Source organism: Myxine glutinosa, chromosome 9 (assembly GCF_964187855.1).
Source record: "Myxine glutinosa chromosome 9, kmMyxGlut1.1, whole genome shotgun sequence".
NCBI lineage: Eukaryota > Metazoa > Chordata > Myxini > Myxiniformes > Myxinidae > Myxine > Myxine glutinosa.
The window spans coordinates 102,631,150-102,646,246 of record NC_136269.1 but is presented as its reverse complement, the minus strand read 5'-3'; the positions used below and the strand labels follow the sequence as shown (position 1 = coordinate 102,646,246).

The 15,097-nt window shown below is 47.2% G+C and overlaps 2 protein-coding genes across 2 annotated transcripts in view; both read right to left on the bottom strand.

Annotated features, from left to right (window-relative positions):
* LOC137435727 (intermembrane lipid transfer protein VPS13C) overlaps positions 1 to 2,609 on the bottom strand; it is a 124,935-nt gene extending 122,326 nt beyond the window's left edge. Inside the window, exons 1-3 of the mRNA XM_078785117.1 lie at positions 2,218 to 2,609; positions 1,865 to 2,048; positions 1,608 to 1,731 (exon numbers count right to left, since the gene is read on the bottom strand). Coding sequence (XP_078641243.1) covers positions 1,608 to 1,731; positions 1,865 to 2,048; positions 2,218 to 2,609 — 700 coding nt within the window. The remainder of the gene's footprint in view (positions 1 to 1,607; positions 1,732 to 1,864; positions 2,049 to 2,217) is intronic.
* A 77-nt stretch (positions 2,610 to 2,686) lies between these two features.
* The window catches only part of LOC137435166 (intermembrane lipid transfer protein VPS13C), a 169,416-nt gene continuing 157,005 nt past the window's right edge, over positions 2,687 to 15,097 (bottom strand). The window contains exons 31-33 of the mRNA XM_078785116.1: positions 11,579 to 11,659; positions 11,154 to 11,257; positions 2,687 to 2,917 (exon numbers count right to left, since the gene is read on the bottom strand). Coding sequence (XP_078641242.1) covers positions 2,687 to 2,917; positions 11,154 to 11,257; positions 11,579 to 11,659 — 416 coding nt within the window. The remainder of the gene's footprint in view (positions 2,918 to 11,153; positions 11,258 to 11,578; positions 11,660 to 15,097) is intronic.

Genomic DNA, 15,097 nt, shown 5'->3' with positions numbered 1-15,097 from the left:
TCTCAGGAGGGAAGAAGGGGAGTACTCTTTTTGCCGTGGATCAAACAAGAAGCTCGCCATTATTGTGTGCTTGGTGGACTGGGGAATTGTGTCTGCATTTTGGAGGGAGTTTGGAGCTTTTGTTGCGTCGGCAGAATTTTGAGGGAGGTTGTGGCGGTGGTGCTTTTCTGAGGTGGAGGAAGCTGCGAGCAAGGCGAAAGAGGCCGTCTTCACCACTTGCCCCACGACTCTGGGCGATTCAACGCACAGGTTTTGTCGGCCGGTGCCATCTTGTGCGCTTCCCGCGTGGTGGCATCGAGCTTCAACGGCCACCAACCGCCTAAAAAGACCCTTTGAGGACAGCTAAGTGCTGGAGAGGGAACATTTTATTTTTATTATCTTTTCCCTGTGTGCGTGTTCGAGACAGTGTGTGGAGGACCCTCAACGTATGGAATTTAGTTCACCTCGGTCTTTATTTCGACATTTTCGTCCGTGTTTTATTTTCATCAGACCATTGTTGAACTTTTATTTGTTGTGTTTATTTGTTCGTGGTTTCGGAATAAACCTGTGTGTTCCATACAGTTAATATCCCGCATCCCTTCTTTTCCACACGCGCCAAAAATAACCGTCATCATCATCAGGAGGCTGCCTCGGAGTTAAAGCTGGTTTGGCTATCCATCCCTGGTGATCTTAATCGCCTGGTAACGTGACCATATTTTACTCTGCTATCTGTCTTTTAAATGTTTCTTTTAAAGCACACACAAAAACATTGAGGTACCATTGAACTGCGGTTAACATCACGGCAGTTAAATCACCAAAGGGTTGCACATAGACAACTCATTACACACATGGATTTTTTCCAAAGCCGTTAACGCCAGAATGAGCCGGCGACGAGCCGAGAGAGAAGGTGATTAAAAAGGCAGGCACACATGGAGAAAGAAAATCTAAATCGCTCCCTGAAATCCGTGCAGAGGAAACTGCGCTTCTCACCTGCTCTCGGTGAGCTAAACCACGCCCCACAAGTAGAGAGCTATGCCCACTCCTCTCCCCAGCATGGAGGCGACGAGATGTTCGCTCTGCTATGGAACTGAACTGAACCGGCTCTATCTGCTAGTTTGCTGACCATCTCTTAATTGTCTTGTGAATTCCCTAGTCTGTGCCACTAATTGTTGTGTGAACAGTTAAGGTAACGGTTGAACCGATCGAGTTATCATAGGCGTGGGGAATTCTCATTGTATTGAATTGTGAAACACTGTCTGTAAATATGTGTTCTATCTCAAACAATTTTCCTTGCCCTTGTTAAATAAACACCTATATTGCATCATCTATGTGTTTGGCTCAGTACTCGGTTCGACATTTGGAGTATTTCAACTTCGGCATGGTTAAAAAGCATGCCTGGTGGAAATTTACGCCATCAACCCGATAGCGGGGTTTCAAATGGCGATACGGATCATTGGGGTTTGCTCGGCCCACCTTATCCTGATAAACGGCGAACCTATCACAGTGACAGATACTCGTTAGATCTTTCAGTATGCCGAAAACTGGAAAAGTAAAGAAAGATCTAAAGAAAGAACCCAGCTGTAAAGATCTATTTGGCTTTCGCCGGCAGACAGCGTATGGTGTCTCACGACGGTCCGTCACTAAATTGGTGACCGTGCGGGTGGTGGAATTGACCGTGAGTCCACCCAGCGGTCCATCACAAAAGTTGTCAGGACTGAGATTGGGGCACTGGTCTGAATCCGCCTCCAATAACTATATTATGAATATCAGCAGAAAAAAAATAAAGATAAAAAGGAAATGCAACTCTTGGGATAGATTTTCTGGTGAAAACAGCACGACTAAATGCTATTAACAACTTCATAGCAATTAACAACATTTTGCTAACCTTGATGGCCCTGAGCTGAGATTTGACTGCCACATCAGGACAGTCTTGGAACCAGGCAGAGGACAAATTTCTCTTTACCAGTACGTCAAGGGTAACTGGTTCTAGTAGCACAACTTCGCTGCCTGTCCCCTCATCAACGATGTCACTTTGCCCTTGAGTGGAACTGCCATTTAGCATATTAACTCTGGAAAAGGTAAGAAGAACACAGAAAGGTCAAGCTCAGCCAGTTGTGCACAGCATTGGTAAACATTGAACGATTAGAATTTCAAATCATGAAGGGTAGAAATATAATTATACACATTCCACAATTATTCCTCCATCCTATTTCAGTACCAAAGTTCCAAAGTTCATACCGATAAACTTTCAGATCAGCGAGATGAATGTTGATGTTGTCTATGATGGGGAGGTCTTCAAGCACTCCATTGTTGCCCAAAGCAGGGAAAGCAGTCATAGATTCGACGCTGTGTGTGGTAAATTGATTAGTAATGGTAATGAGCCCCAGATCAGCAACAATTGCTCGCTGGTCTGCTGGGAAAATAATCACGGGGGCTTTGAGGTTCACCAAGAGTACATATTGGCTGCTTCGCTGAGCGAGAACCTTCACGCCCTCAGCTGCCCTCTCTGCTGCTTGTGCTGTTGCAGCTGACAAAGCACCTTTGGCTGTTTGGAAATTGTCTGAGAATGCCTTAAGACAAGATGTCGAGTGCAGACAATCAGCATGAATGTCATGAATGTGGTCATGCATGACCAAGTACAAAACTGCAATAAATTATCTCGAGAAGAGTTTGACAAAAAGACACACAAGCAATATTAAATTAATGGCTAATGCAATAGCAACCAAGGAATGCAATTGCTGACCAGAAGAGCACTGAAGAATTGAGCAGAATGTATAACTTTGATACAGCCCACATGTAGCTCCACACGCCCATCAATTTTCCCTGCTCCGGCATGTATCCTTACATCCTCCGTCTCCAAATCTCCAACACCATCAAATTCCTCATCGTAAAGACACAGGCGAAGGTTGAATACCTCCTTTCCCGTAATGCACACCACCTACAGCAGCCACCATGATGGAACATCAGATTTTAAAAGTATGACTTTTTCTTGCCTGCAATGGCAAAGTCCAGCAAATGTCACTAAAAGACTTGCAATTGCCCACAAGAAACAAAATTACAAATAAAAGTCATTAATAAGTAAAATAATTTTTGTCTTCCATAGAGTACTATCAAAAAAAAGAAAAGAAAAGAAATCAAGAGCATCTGCTTTCACTATTTTATTTCAAATCCAATTAACCAGCCAAATGCTATTCAGCCCAATGCACGAATGCTGCAACCAATCACCTTCAAAATCACACACCAAGTTAATTGTCCTCCACCCGTGTTAAATTGTAGTGATTCTGATTATTTCAGAATAAAATCAGCTGTTCCTGTAGGTTTCCTCTGCTGGGTAGTGCATTTCACAGCAAAGACTCAACCATGAGCACCAAGGAGTTTCAAAAGTCCTCCAGGATAAAGTTGTGGAAAGGCACAGATCAGGGGATGGGTATAAAATATTTCAAAGACCTTAAATATCCCTTGGAGAACAATCAAGATGATCATTAAGAAGTGGAAGGCATATGGTAGCACCAAGACCCTGCCTAGATCAGGCCATCCCTCCAAACTGGATGACCAAGCAAGGAGACGACTCATGAGAGAGAGGTCACCAAGAGGTCAATGGCAACTTTGAAAGAGCTGCAGGCCTTTACAGCAAAGACACACCGGTCACTGTGTGCATGTGACAACAATATCCCAAGCACTCCACAAGTCTGGCCTGTATGGTAAGGTGGCAAGAAGAAAGCCATTACTCAAAAAAGCCCACCTTGCGTCCCGTTTGAGGAATGCAAAAAAACACTCCGGAGATTCGGAAGCCATGTGGCAAAAGGTTTTGTGGTCTGACCAAACCAAGATTGTACTTTTTGGCCTAAATGAAAAATGTTATGCTTGGCTCAAACCCCAAAAAGCACATCACCCAAAGAACACCATCCCTACTGTGAAGAATGGTTGTGGCAGCGTCATGTTATGTGGATGTTTCTCATCAGCAGGGACCGGGGCACTTGTCAGGATGGAAGGGAAAAAGGATGAAACAAAATACAAAAACATCCGAGAGGAAAACCTGCTGCCCTCTGCAAGAAATCTGAAATGGGGACAGAAGTTCACACCTTTCAGCATGACGACTCGAATCACACAGCCAAATCTACAATGGAGTGGCTAAGGAACAAAAAGACAAATGTCCTTGAGTGGCCCAGTCAGAGCCCTGACCTAAAGAGTGACTATATCGCACAAAAATGTTAGTCAATGAAAAAAAGGGTATGTGGAAACAAAAATGCAGCTCTGTCTTCTGTAATGCCATGGCTTGCAAAATCAGTCTGAATAGTGTTCACCAAGTGGTGGTTCACCTCGTTAATCATGTTCAAATAGGGTGTTATAACACACCCAAACTTCCCCGACCTTGTGACCAAGTACACAGGCATTTCTCACTTCATTTGTAAAGCCCTCGCCAAACGGCTTAAGCACTCCGCTCCGGTCATTATTTACTCCACTCCAACGAAATGGGTGATAAGGAACGGCTGGCTTGGCAAGCAATAGCAAGCCGATTGCTTCTGGTTGAAATGGCCAAGGAATTTTAAAAACAGATTGTTTTCAAGCAGCAAATCAGCGAAATGTGGAAATCACAGAGCAGACAAATTCAAAAAAAGGTGTTATAACATACCCAAACTTCCCCGGCCTTGTGACTAATTAATTAAGAGCCCTCGCGAAACGGCTTAAGCACTCCAGCAAGCACTCCAACGAAATGGGTGATAAGGAACGGCTGGCTTGACAAGCGATAGCAAGCCGATTGTTTCTGGTTGAAATGGCCGAGGAATTTTAAAAACAGATCGATTTCAAGCAGCAAATCATGTGGAAACCACTGAGAGCAGACCAATTAAAAAAGGGTGTTATAACACACCCAAACTTCCCCGGCCTCGAGTAAAAAAACAAAAAGGGAGCTTTATCTACTGTAACGCAATGGTTTGCAAAATCAGCCTGAATAGCGTTCACCAATCGCTAGATATGGTAAATTTTGTCAGATTTCACTCCATATTTGGACATTATTTAATCTACATCATCCAATCCTCAAGTCCTGGTGTTGGGCTAGCGGCTAGGGTGCCGGCTTAGGATCCTAGGATCCTGGGTTCGAATCCCGGTCGATCGCTGAATTAACGCCAGGGGGGTTGACTCAGCCTGTCATCCTTCCGAGGTCGGCTAATTGAGTACCGGTTCACTGGTAATTCCCTGTTTGTCGTTAAAGGCGGCAAAAAGGGTTGGCGGCAGGAAGGGCATCCGGCCGTAAAACATTGCTTCAAAAAGGGGACCAAAAAACAACAACAACCACGGTTCCTGAAAAAGGCCAACTCCCGCTTTGCGGGGAAAAATGGCCTCTAAATGTGGTTATTTTTTTTAAATATCCAATCCTCATGTCCGAAACCAGATTTTGATGATATGCTTTAATTATGTAATGATAAATCGATCGTGTTTCCAAGGCAAGGCACGTTTGAGTAGGCCGAAACAAAATGATGGCTTGAGAACCCAGCGAGGTGCAGTGGGCTTACCCAGAATGCCGGGCCACCATATTGGAAAGCCACCACATCCGGGTTTTTTTATTACTAGGGAGATACCCGTGCTACGCACAGGTGGGAGGCCAGAAGCAAACAGGCAATGCAGATACGGCAAATGCTAAAGCATAAAACCAATAAATTCCACATTCCTGTAGCACCTTCAGTCGCACGTCAGACATGGACAGCAAGTTCGTGAAGGACTTCCATGAAAAACGTACCCGTTTGCAAACAAACGGGTACGTTCACGTATCGAAACATCGATTGTGGGACCATGGCAAATCTGCATATGGCGATCCGCAAAGTTTACGTTCAGAAAGTAGAAACCATCACGGCATGTCGTCATTCACTTGAACTCGATATCTCTTTTTTCATTCCAAACAACATAACTCCAATAAATCACAAAACAAACTTTTAACAACATTGTTAATGTTTCCTTCATTGTAAAAACTACCAAATCAACAGTTAAAAGGATTTTGAGCCGATAGCTGTTACGGCCTTGGCAAGATCGACGGAGACAGCGATCTGTTAGCATATTCACCGCCCAAATAGCTATGTGGAATTCTCTCATGTAGAGATTAAATGTCGTTTGAAATTTGGCCGAGGTCATTATTTACTTTTAATGATGTTTATATACGAATGATGTTTAATGATGTTTATATTGGTTTTAGGTCGTCCTTTCCGCATATCTTGTGGGATTGTAAGTTGGAGAGACGGCTGTGATGGCGGGGAGCGAGGGGGTTGGAATTCTCTCAAGCAGGGATTCAACCCGTGTCCTTATAAAAGGTCTTTGTCCGAGGTCACCGAGTTTGATCGGTGCAGCCGTGCAGCGATTGGTGCAGCCGTTTGTGCGGCACCCGGGAAAACAACATCGTCACAATGAAAACATCGTCACAATGAACGTTATGCGAACGCGAATGTTATGCGGGAGACCAAACCTGAGAATACTGGAGATCAAAGCTGAAATTGGGAAAACTAAATTGCCTATTTTACTCCTGGAGATCCCAGGATTACCCACCCACAATATCGTTGCGATCGGTTCAGCAGTTTTTACGGTGCCTTCGAACAGACAGACAGACAGACGGACAGACAGCCAGACAGACGGACGGACATTTGGTGAATTATAGTAAGATGAGCACCACGTTAATCATCTTCAAAAAGGGTGTTATAACACCCAAACACCCAGTTTTCATCCTTGCAATCTGTTCGAGGTCCAGGTGTATGCCTGCAACGTTTGGGGCCACTAGGTTTCATGGTTTTGGAGTTATGGAAGACACAGATGGACACTGCCTTTTATCGCAGGCACGCGCACGCACATGCACACGCACATGCACACACACGCCATCCAGAGCCAAGTCATGGATATTAAATAAACCCTTCCTCCCTCTTCCCCTTCCCCTTCCCCTTCCCCGAGTGTGGGGAGACGACCTGCAACTTTCACCTATACGCAATAAATAGTGCAAGCGTTTGCAGACCCATGCAGGAGAGAGGGGGTATTTAGGGTCGGGAAATGATGCCCATTCTGAAAACACATCCTTTCGCTACCTAAGGGGTATAATTGAAAGTAAAGGGACCATAAAAAACAAGATCACATGGATGGGATTGAAAGGGGGGAGGTGAAGGGAGGGGAGGTGAAGGAAGGGCAGGTGAAGGGAGGGAAGGTGAAGGGAGGGAAGGTGAAGGGAGGGAAGGTGAAGGGAGGGAAGGTGAAGGGAGGGAAGGTGAAGGGAGGGAAGGTGAAGGGAGGGAAGGTGAAGGGAGGGAAGGTGAAGGGAGGGAAGGTGAAGGGAGGGAAGGTGAAGGGAGGGAAGGTGATGGGAGGGAAGGTGAATGGGAGGGAAGGTGAATGGGAGGGAAGGTGAATGGGAGGGAAGGGTGAATGGGAGGGAAGGGTGAATGGGAGGGAAGGGTGAATGGGAGGGAAGGGTGAATGGGAGGGAAGGGTGAATGGGAGGGAAGGGTGAATGGGAGGGAAGGGTGAATGGGAGGGAAGGGTGAATGGGAGGGAAGGGTGAATGGGAGGGAAGGGTGAATGGGAGGGAAGGGTGAATGGGAGGGAAGGGTGAATGGGAGGACGGGTGAATGGGACGACGGGTGAATGGGACGACGGGTGAATGTGACGACGGGTGAATGTGACGACGGGTGAATGGGAGGACGGGTGAATGGGACGACGGGTGAATGGGAGGACGGGTGAATGGGAGGACGGGTGAATGGGAGGACGGGTGAATGGGAGGACGGGTGAATGGGACGACGGGTGAATGGGACGACGGGTGAATGGGACGACGGGTGAATGGGACGACGGGTGAATGGGACGACGGGTGAATGGGACGACGGGTGAATGGGACGACGGGTGAATGGGACGACGGGTGAATGGGACGACGGGTGAATGGGACGACGGGTGAATGGGACGACGGGTGAATGGGACGACGGGTGAATGGGACGACGGGTGAATGGGACGACGGGTGAATGGGACGACGGGTGAATGGGAGGACGGGTGAATGGGAGGAGGGGTGAATGGGAGGACGGGTGAATGGGAGGACGGGTGAATGGGAGGACGGGTGAATGGGAGGACGGGTGAATGGGACGACGGGTGAATGGGACGACGGGTGAATGGGACGACGGGTGAATGGGACGACGGGTGAATGGGACGACGGGTGAATGGGACGACGGGTGAATGGGACGACGGGTGAATGGGACGACGGGTGAATGGGACGACGGGTGAATGGGACGACGGGTGAATGGGACGACGGGTGAATGGGACGACGGGTGAATGGGACGACGGGTGAATGGGACGACGGGTGAATGGGACGACGGGTGAATGGGACGACGGGTGAATGGGACGACGGGTGAATGGGACGACGGGTGAATGGGACGACGGGTGAATGGGACGACGGGTGAATGGGACGACGGGTGAATGGGACGACGGGTGAATGGGACGACGGGTGAATGGGACGACGGGTGAATGGGACGACGGGTGAATGGGACGACGGGTGAATGGGACGACGGGTGAATGGGACGACGGGTGAATGGGACGACGGGTGAATGGGACGACGGGTGAATGGGACGACGGGTGAATGGGACGACGGGTGAATGGGACGACGGGTGAATGGGACGACGGGTGAATGGGACGACGGGTGAATGGGACGACGGGTGAATGGGACGACGGGTGAATGGGACGACGGGTGAATGGGACGACGGGTGAATGGGACGACGGGTGAATGGGACGACGGGTGAATGGGACGACGGGTGAATGGGACGACGGGTGAATGGGACGACGGGTGAATGGGACGACGGGTGAATGGGACGACGGGTGAATGGGACGACGGGTGAATGGGACGACGGGTGAATGGGACGACGGGTGAATGGGACGACGGGTGAATGGGACGACGGGTGAATGGGACGACGGGTGAATGGGACGACGGGTGAATGGGACGACGGGTGAATGGGACGACGGGTGAATGGGACGACGGGTGAATGGGACGACGGGTGAATGGGACGACGGGTGAATGGGACGACGGGTGAATGGGACGACGGGTGAATGGGACGACGGGTGAATGGGACGACGGGTGAATGGGACGACGGGTGAATGGGACGACGGGTGAATGGGACGACGGGTGAATGGGACGACGGGTGAATGGGACGACGGGTGAATGGGACGACGGGTGAATGGGACGACGGGTGAATGGGACGACGGGTGAATGGGACGACGGGTGAATGGGACGACGGGTGAATGGGACGACGGGTGAATGGGACGACGGGTGAATGGGACGACGGGTGAATGGGACGACGGGTGAATGGGACGACGGGTGAATGGGACGACGGGTGAATGGGACGACGGGTGAATGGGACGACGGGTGAATGGGACGACGGGTGAATGGGACGACGGGTGAATGGGACGACGGGTGAATGGGACGACGGGTGAATGGGACGACGGGTGAATGGGACGACGGGTGAATGGGACGACGGGTGAATGGGACGACGGGTGAATGGGACGACGGGTGAATGGGACGACGGGTGAATGGGACGACGGGTGAATGGGACGACGGGTGAATGGGACGACGGGTGAATGGGACGACGGGTGAATGGGACGACGGGTGAATGGGACGACGGGTGAATGGGACGACGGGTGAATGGGACGACGGGTGAATGGGACGACGGGTGAATGGGACGACGGGTGAATGGGACGACGGGTGAATGGGAGGACGGGTGAATGGGAGGACGGGTGAATGGGAGGACGGGTGAATGGGAGGACGGGTGAATGGGAGGACGGGTGAATGGGAGGACGGGTGAATGGGAGGACGGGTGAATGGGAGGACGGGTGAATGGGAGGACGGGTGAATGGGAGGACGGGTGAATGGGAGGACGGGTGAATGGGAGGACAGGCGATGGGAGGACAGGCGATGGGAGGACTGGCGATGGGAGGACTGGCGATGGGAGGACAGGCGATGGGAGGACAGGCGATGGGAGGACAGGCGATGGGAGGACAGGCGATGGGAGGACAGGCGATGGGAGGACAGGCGATGGGAGGACAGGCGATGGGAGGACAGGCGATGGGAGGACAGGCGATGGGAGGACAGGCGATGGGAGGACAGGCGATGGGAGGACAGGCGAAGGGAGGACAGGCGATGGGAGGACAGGCAATGGGAGTACAGGTGAAGGGAGGACAGGTGAAGGGAGGGGAGGTGAAGGGAGGGGAGGTGAAGGGAGTACAGGTGAAGGGAGTACAGGTGAAGGGAGGGCATGTGAAGGGAGGGCAGGTGAAGGGAGGACAGGTGGAGGGAGGGCATGTGAAGGGAGGGCAGGTGAAGGGATGGGGAGGTGAAGGGAAGACAGGTGAAGGGAGGACAGGTGAAGGGAGGACAGGTGAAGGGAGGACAGGTGAAGGGAGGACAGTTGAAGGGAGGACAGGTGAAGGGAGGACAGTTGAAGGGAGGACAGGTGAAGGGAGGACAGTTGAAGGGAGGACAGGTGAAGGGAGGACAGGTGAAGGGAGGACAGGTGAAGGGAGGACAGGTGAAGGGAGGACAGGTGAAGGGAGGACAGGTGAAGGGAGGACAGATGAAGGGAGGGGAGGTGAAGGGAGGGGAGGTGAAGGGAGGGAAGGTTGAGGGAGGGAAGGTGAATGGGAGAACGGGCGACGGGAGAAAAAGCTTGAAAGAAGAAAATAATGCACAAGAGCCTACAACAGAGACATTAATACACTTAAATAAGAAAAACAAAAGCATACTAGACTGCCAGTTCCATAACTGTCTGACAAAATCAACAAGAACATTCATAATAATGTATAAAAAATAAATAAATAAATAAATATATAAAACCAGGCCTACACAATTATGGAACTTGAATTTTTTGAGGTTAAAATAATGTTTATTTCCTTAAAGGCACGAGTGATTTTATTTTATAGTACACAAGGTCTACAGGGTAACACGTACCAAATATCATATTCATGACTACATCATGGGACGTTGATGCACAGTAAATAGCATTTTTACATAAATTACAAGGTAATTCGATTTTCATGGACAGAGTATATGAATGGGGTTTGAATCTTGGATCTCAGCATTATGGGCCATGTGCTAAAACATGAACATCAAATCGGATTATGTAAACCTATATCAGAATATCAGACGACAGCCCTTTAAATTGCTGAATAATCACCTTGTTGTGAATAGTATTTGGATCGGAGTCAAGAACGAGGATATCCTTTAGGCTTGTGTTGAGTACTGTCTGCTTTGATTGCTTTAGAACAGATGCCTCCAAGCCTGGTTACAAGAAAAATAGATAATTAAAAGGTCATAATCCAAGAAAGGACAGGAATCCTGTACATCCACTTAATCATGGTGGTAAATAAAGAAAATAAACTGGTACTTAATAATGTGAAGAAGAAAAATTATTTTAATCTCAATTCAGGTGCATTGTTTATGAAAGCTCACAACAAAGAAGTTGAATTCGTCCAGACAGTTAAGAATATCTGTTCCTTTTTAATCAAGTGTGACAGCATCACAGCACTTTAAAAGTACGATCAAAATGGTACCTTTGATGTAAATGTTCGAGATGACATGTTCCTGGTCACAAATACAAACAGAGAAAGCCTCCATGTTGGCTTCTATTTCGAAGTCCACAAAGGAATGCAACTGTTTTTTTGTGCAACTGTTTTTTTGAACCTGAAAACAAAACAGAAACTTGGTGCAAATCAGCTTCGCAATCAATGACAAAAACGAGACGACATTCATCATGATAATATTGTTGCGGTGTTGGGAATAAAGGCAACCGCCCTATAGTTAGTTACACCACAACATGTAGCCTCGCTTAGTTAGTTATTTCTTATTAAATGTGAAGTATAGTCTCCTTCCCAGTGTTAGTATGCGTTGAGGCAGGTAGAGTAATGGTAGGCCTCATAAAACATATATATGACTGTATATATATATATATATATATATATACGTATATATATATATATATATATATATATATATATATATATCTATATATATATATATATATATATATATATATATATATATATATATATATATATATATATATATTATATATATATATATATATATATTGTATATATATATATATATATATATATATATATATATATATATATATATATATATATATATATATATATATATATATATATATATATATATATATATACAGTGGAACCTTGACTTACGAGTTTAATTCGTTCCGTGACCGAGCTCGTAACTCAAATTGCTCGTATCTCAAATTAAATTTCCCCATTGAAATGCATTGAAATGCTATTAATCCGTTCCAGCCCGCCAAAAACCACACCAATTTTTTTTTAAATATACAGTATATATAAAAATATCTCGCGCTTTATATTTCACCTGTATGCAGCATACAAGTTGGCAGGATGACCTGGACTGGAGGTACGCACACTTGACTCTAAAGTCTAAACTGTCCAGCCTGGGTTTGAATCCCGACCCAGCTATAACCTGTCATGGGTGAATCACAGGCAGGGTGATTCATCAATGTGTGTACCGCTAAACTGGGCGCCCCGTTTGCGTCCCATTAGTTGTTGGATGTTAAGGATCTCACCGTGTTTTCCACAAAGAGAAGGCGAGCTATCGCCGGCACTCTGAACAAGTTGTGGCCTGGCATGGCATGAACATGAAAACATGAACATGAACATGAAATGTTCGACATGAACATGAAATTTTCCGAAATAACCAAAATGCGAAAACTAAAATGCATCGCTATACGACAGAGATACGTACTGTACTTGAACGGCAAGATAACCACGTGACCAGAACCTACCTGGCGGCGTAAACTCGAAATAACCAAAATGCGAAAACTAAAATGCATCGCTATACGACAGAGATACGTACTGTACTTGAACGGCAAGATAACCACGTGACGAGAACCTACCTGGCGGCGTAAACTCGAAATAACGAAAATGCGAAAACTAAAATGCATCGCTATACGACAGAGATACGTACTGTACTTGAACGGCAAGATAACCACGTGACCAGAACCCACCTGGCGGCGTGAACTCGAAATAACCAAAATGCGAAAAAAAAAATGCAGCGCTATACGACAGAGATACGTACTTGAACGGCAAGATAACCACGTGACCGGGTGGCGAAAGCTCGTAACTCGGATCTCGGCTCGCATCTCAAAGCAATAAACTGCCGGAGCGACGGCTCGTATCTCGAAAAACTCGTAAGTTGGGGCACTCGTAAGTCAAGGTTCCACTGTATATATATATATATTGTTACGGACCGTGGATAAGATGTTGTTTTGCCGAGTGGATGGCACCGCGGCCCTAACAGTTACCCCGACTAACCCGATTCCTGAACGTTGGCCGAATCGCGCCACAGATATTCAATGGGGAAAAGACTAAAGCGAAGGATGTGAAGAAGAAGAAAGACAAAGGGTAAGGAATACAAATATAATTTATTTACTATTTACAGGACCAAAAAAAACCAAGGAGAAGGAAAGATAATAAAATAATTTACAGAAGAACTCAGAGACACAGTGCAATGCTAGCTTACCTACAGTCTTAATTAATACCCTGGGACAGAACAAACAAAAGACAGACTCACGCGGGGAATGATGACAGGAATGGCAGGAGGTGGATGGCTGGAGGGGGGGGGGGGGGGGGGGAAGGCCCAGCTGGAACCGCAGCATGGTCGGGTCGGGGATGAGCAGCCGCCGCCCTCTCTCGATCGGCGCGTTTAGCAGCCGCCGTTCCTTCGCGGCCCCGCTCGAAACTGCCGTCAAGGCCCCGAAGCTGCTGGGGCTGAAGTTGCGGTGGCTGAAACTGCTGTGGCTGAAGCTGCGGTGGCTGAAACTGCTGTGGCTGAAGCTGCTGTGGCTGAAGCTCTTTCAGGGATCCCTTACTCAACTCTACTCTCCTTGGGGCGTCGGGGCCGCGGGTTATATAGGCCACACCCTCGAACCTTCGCGAACCTCCCCGAGCGTTCTCTCTCCGCCCTCTCAAGCCAAACCCCTTGTACTTGGTTGGTTGTTCGGGGCTGGCTCACTCCTCCCCTCTATGACGAGGTGGAGACACGCCTTTCTTCTCCGAGATTACCTCGGGTGATGGCGGCAAATGTAGTTGGCAATGCGAATGGCAATGACGCAGTTGGAAATGGAGGTTTTGGGAATGGGAATGAAAGGGAATCTATCTTATTTCACTTGGTGCAATGGAGTATTTCAATTAATGGAAGACAAATCCTTAGCCTAATACACATAAAAAGGATATAACTGTCAACAAGGGGGGAAATCTATGATTGGCTAACGTGTGGTGTTTATGAACTAATTACGGGACGCACTTTGACCTTTATACATAACTGGGGCAAGGAGGGCGATATTTTACAATTTACACTACAACAACAAAAAAAACAAACCATTCTCATATCCACAACAATATATATATATATATATATATATATATATATATATATATATATATATATATATATATATATATATAGATAGATGGATATATATATATATATATATATATATATATATATATATATATATATATATATATATATATATATATATATATATATATATATTGTTGCGGATATGAGGACTGTATATTTTTTGATTGTGTATTATTATTATTATTGTTTATTCTGCGCCCCCCTGCCTCCGGAGCTGTGTAAAGGTGAAAGGGCATCCCATAATTAGTCCACAAGCATACACGTCAGCCAAATAATAGAATACCTCTGTTTGATAGTTATCTCTTATTATGTGTTTTTAGAGTAAGGCTGTGTCTCCCATTAATTGAAATACTCCATTGCACCAGTGAAAGAGATAGATTCCCTTCATTCCCACTCCCCAACACTTCCATTCCCCCCTTTCCGTCAATTGCAATTCGCATTGCCAACTGCATGTTGGGCGGTTTTCCCTTCATCCGCCATTGACCACGAGGCAGGGTTGGGGGAAGGAAGGCGGGTCCCCACCTCGTCAGAGAGGGGAGGAGTGAGCCAGCCCCACTCGACCAACCATGAACAAGGGGTTTGGCTTGAGAGGGCGGGGAGAGAACGTTTGGGGGAGGTTCGAAAAGGTTAAGGGGCGGGGCCTATATAACCCACGGCGGGGGTGTTCCC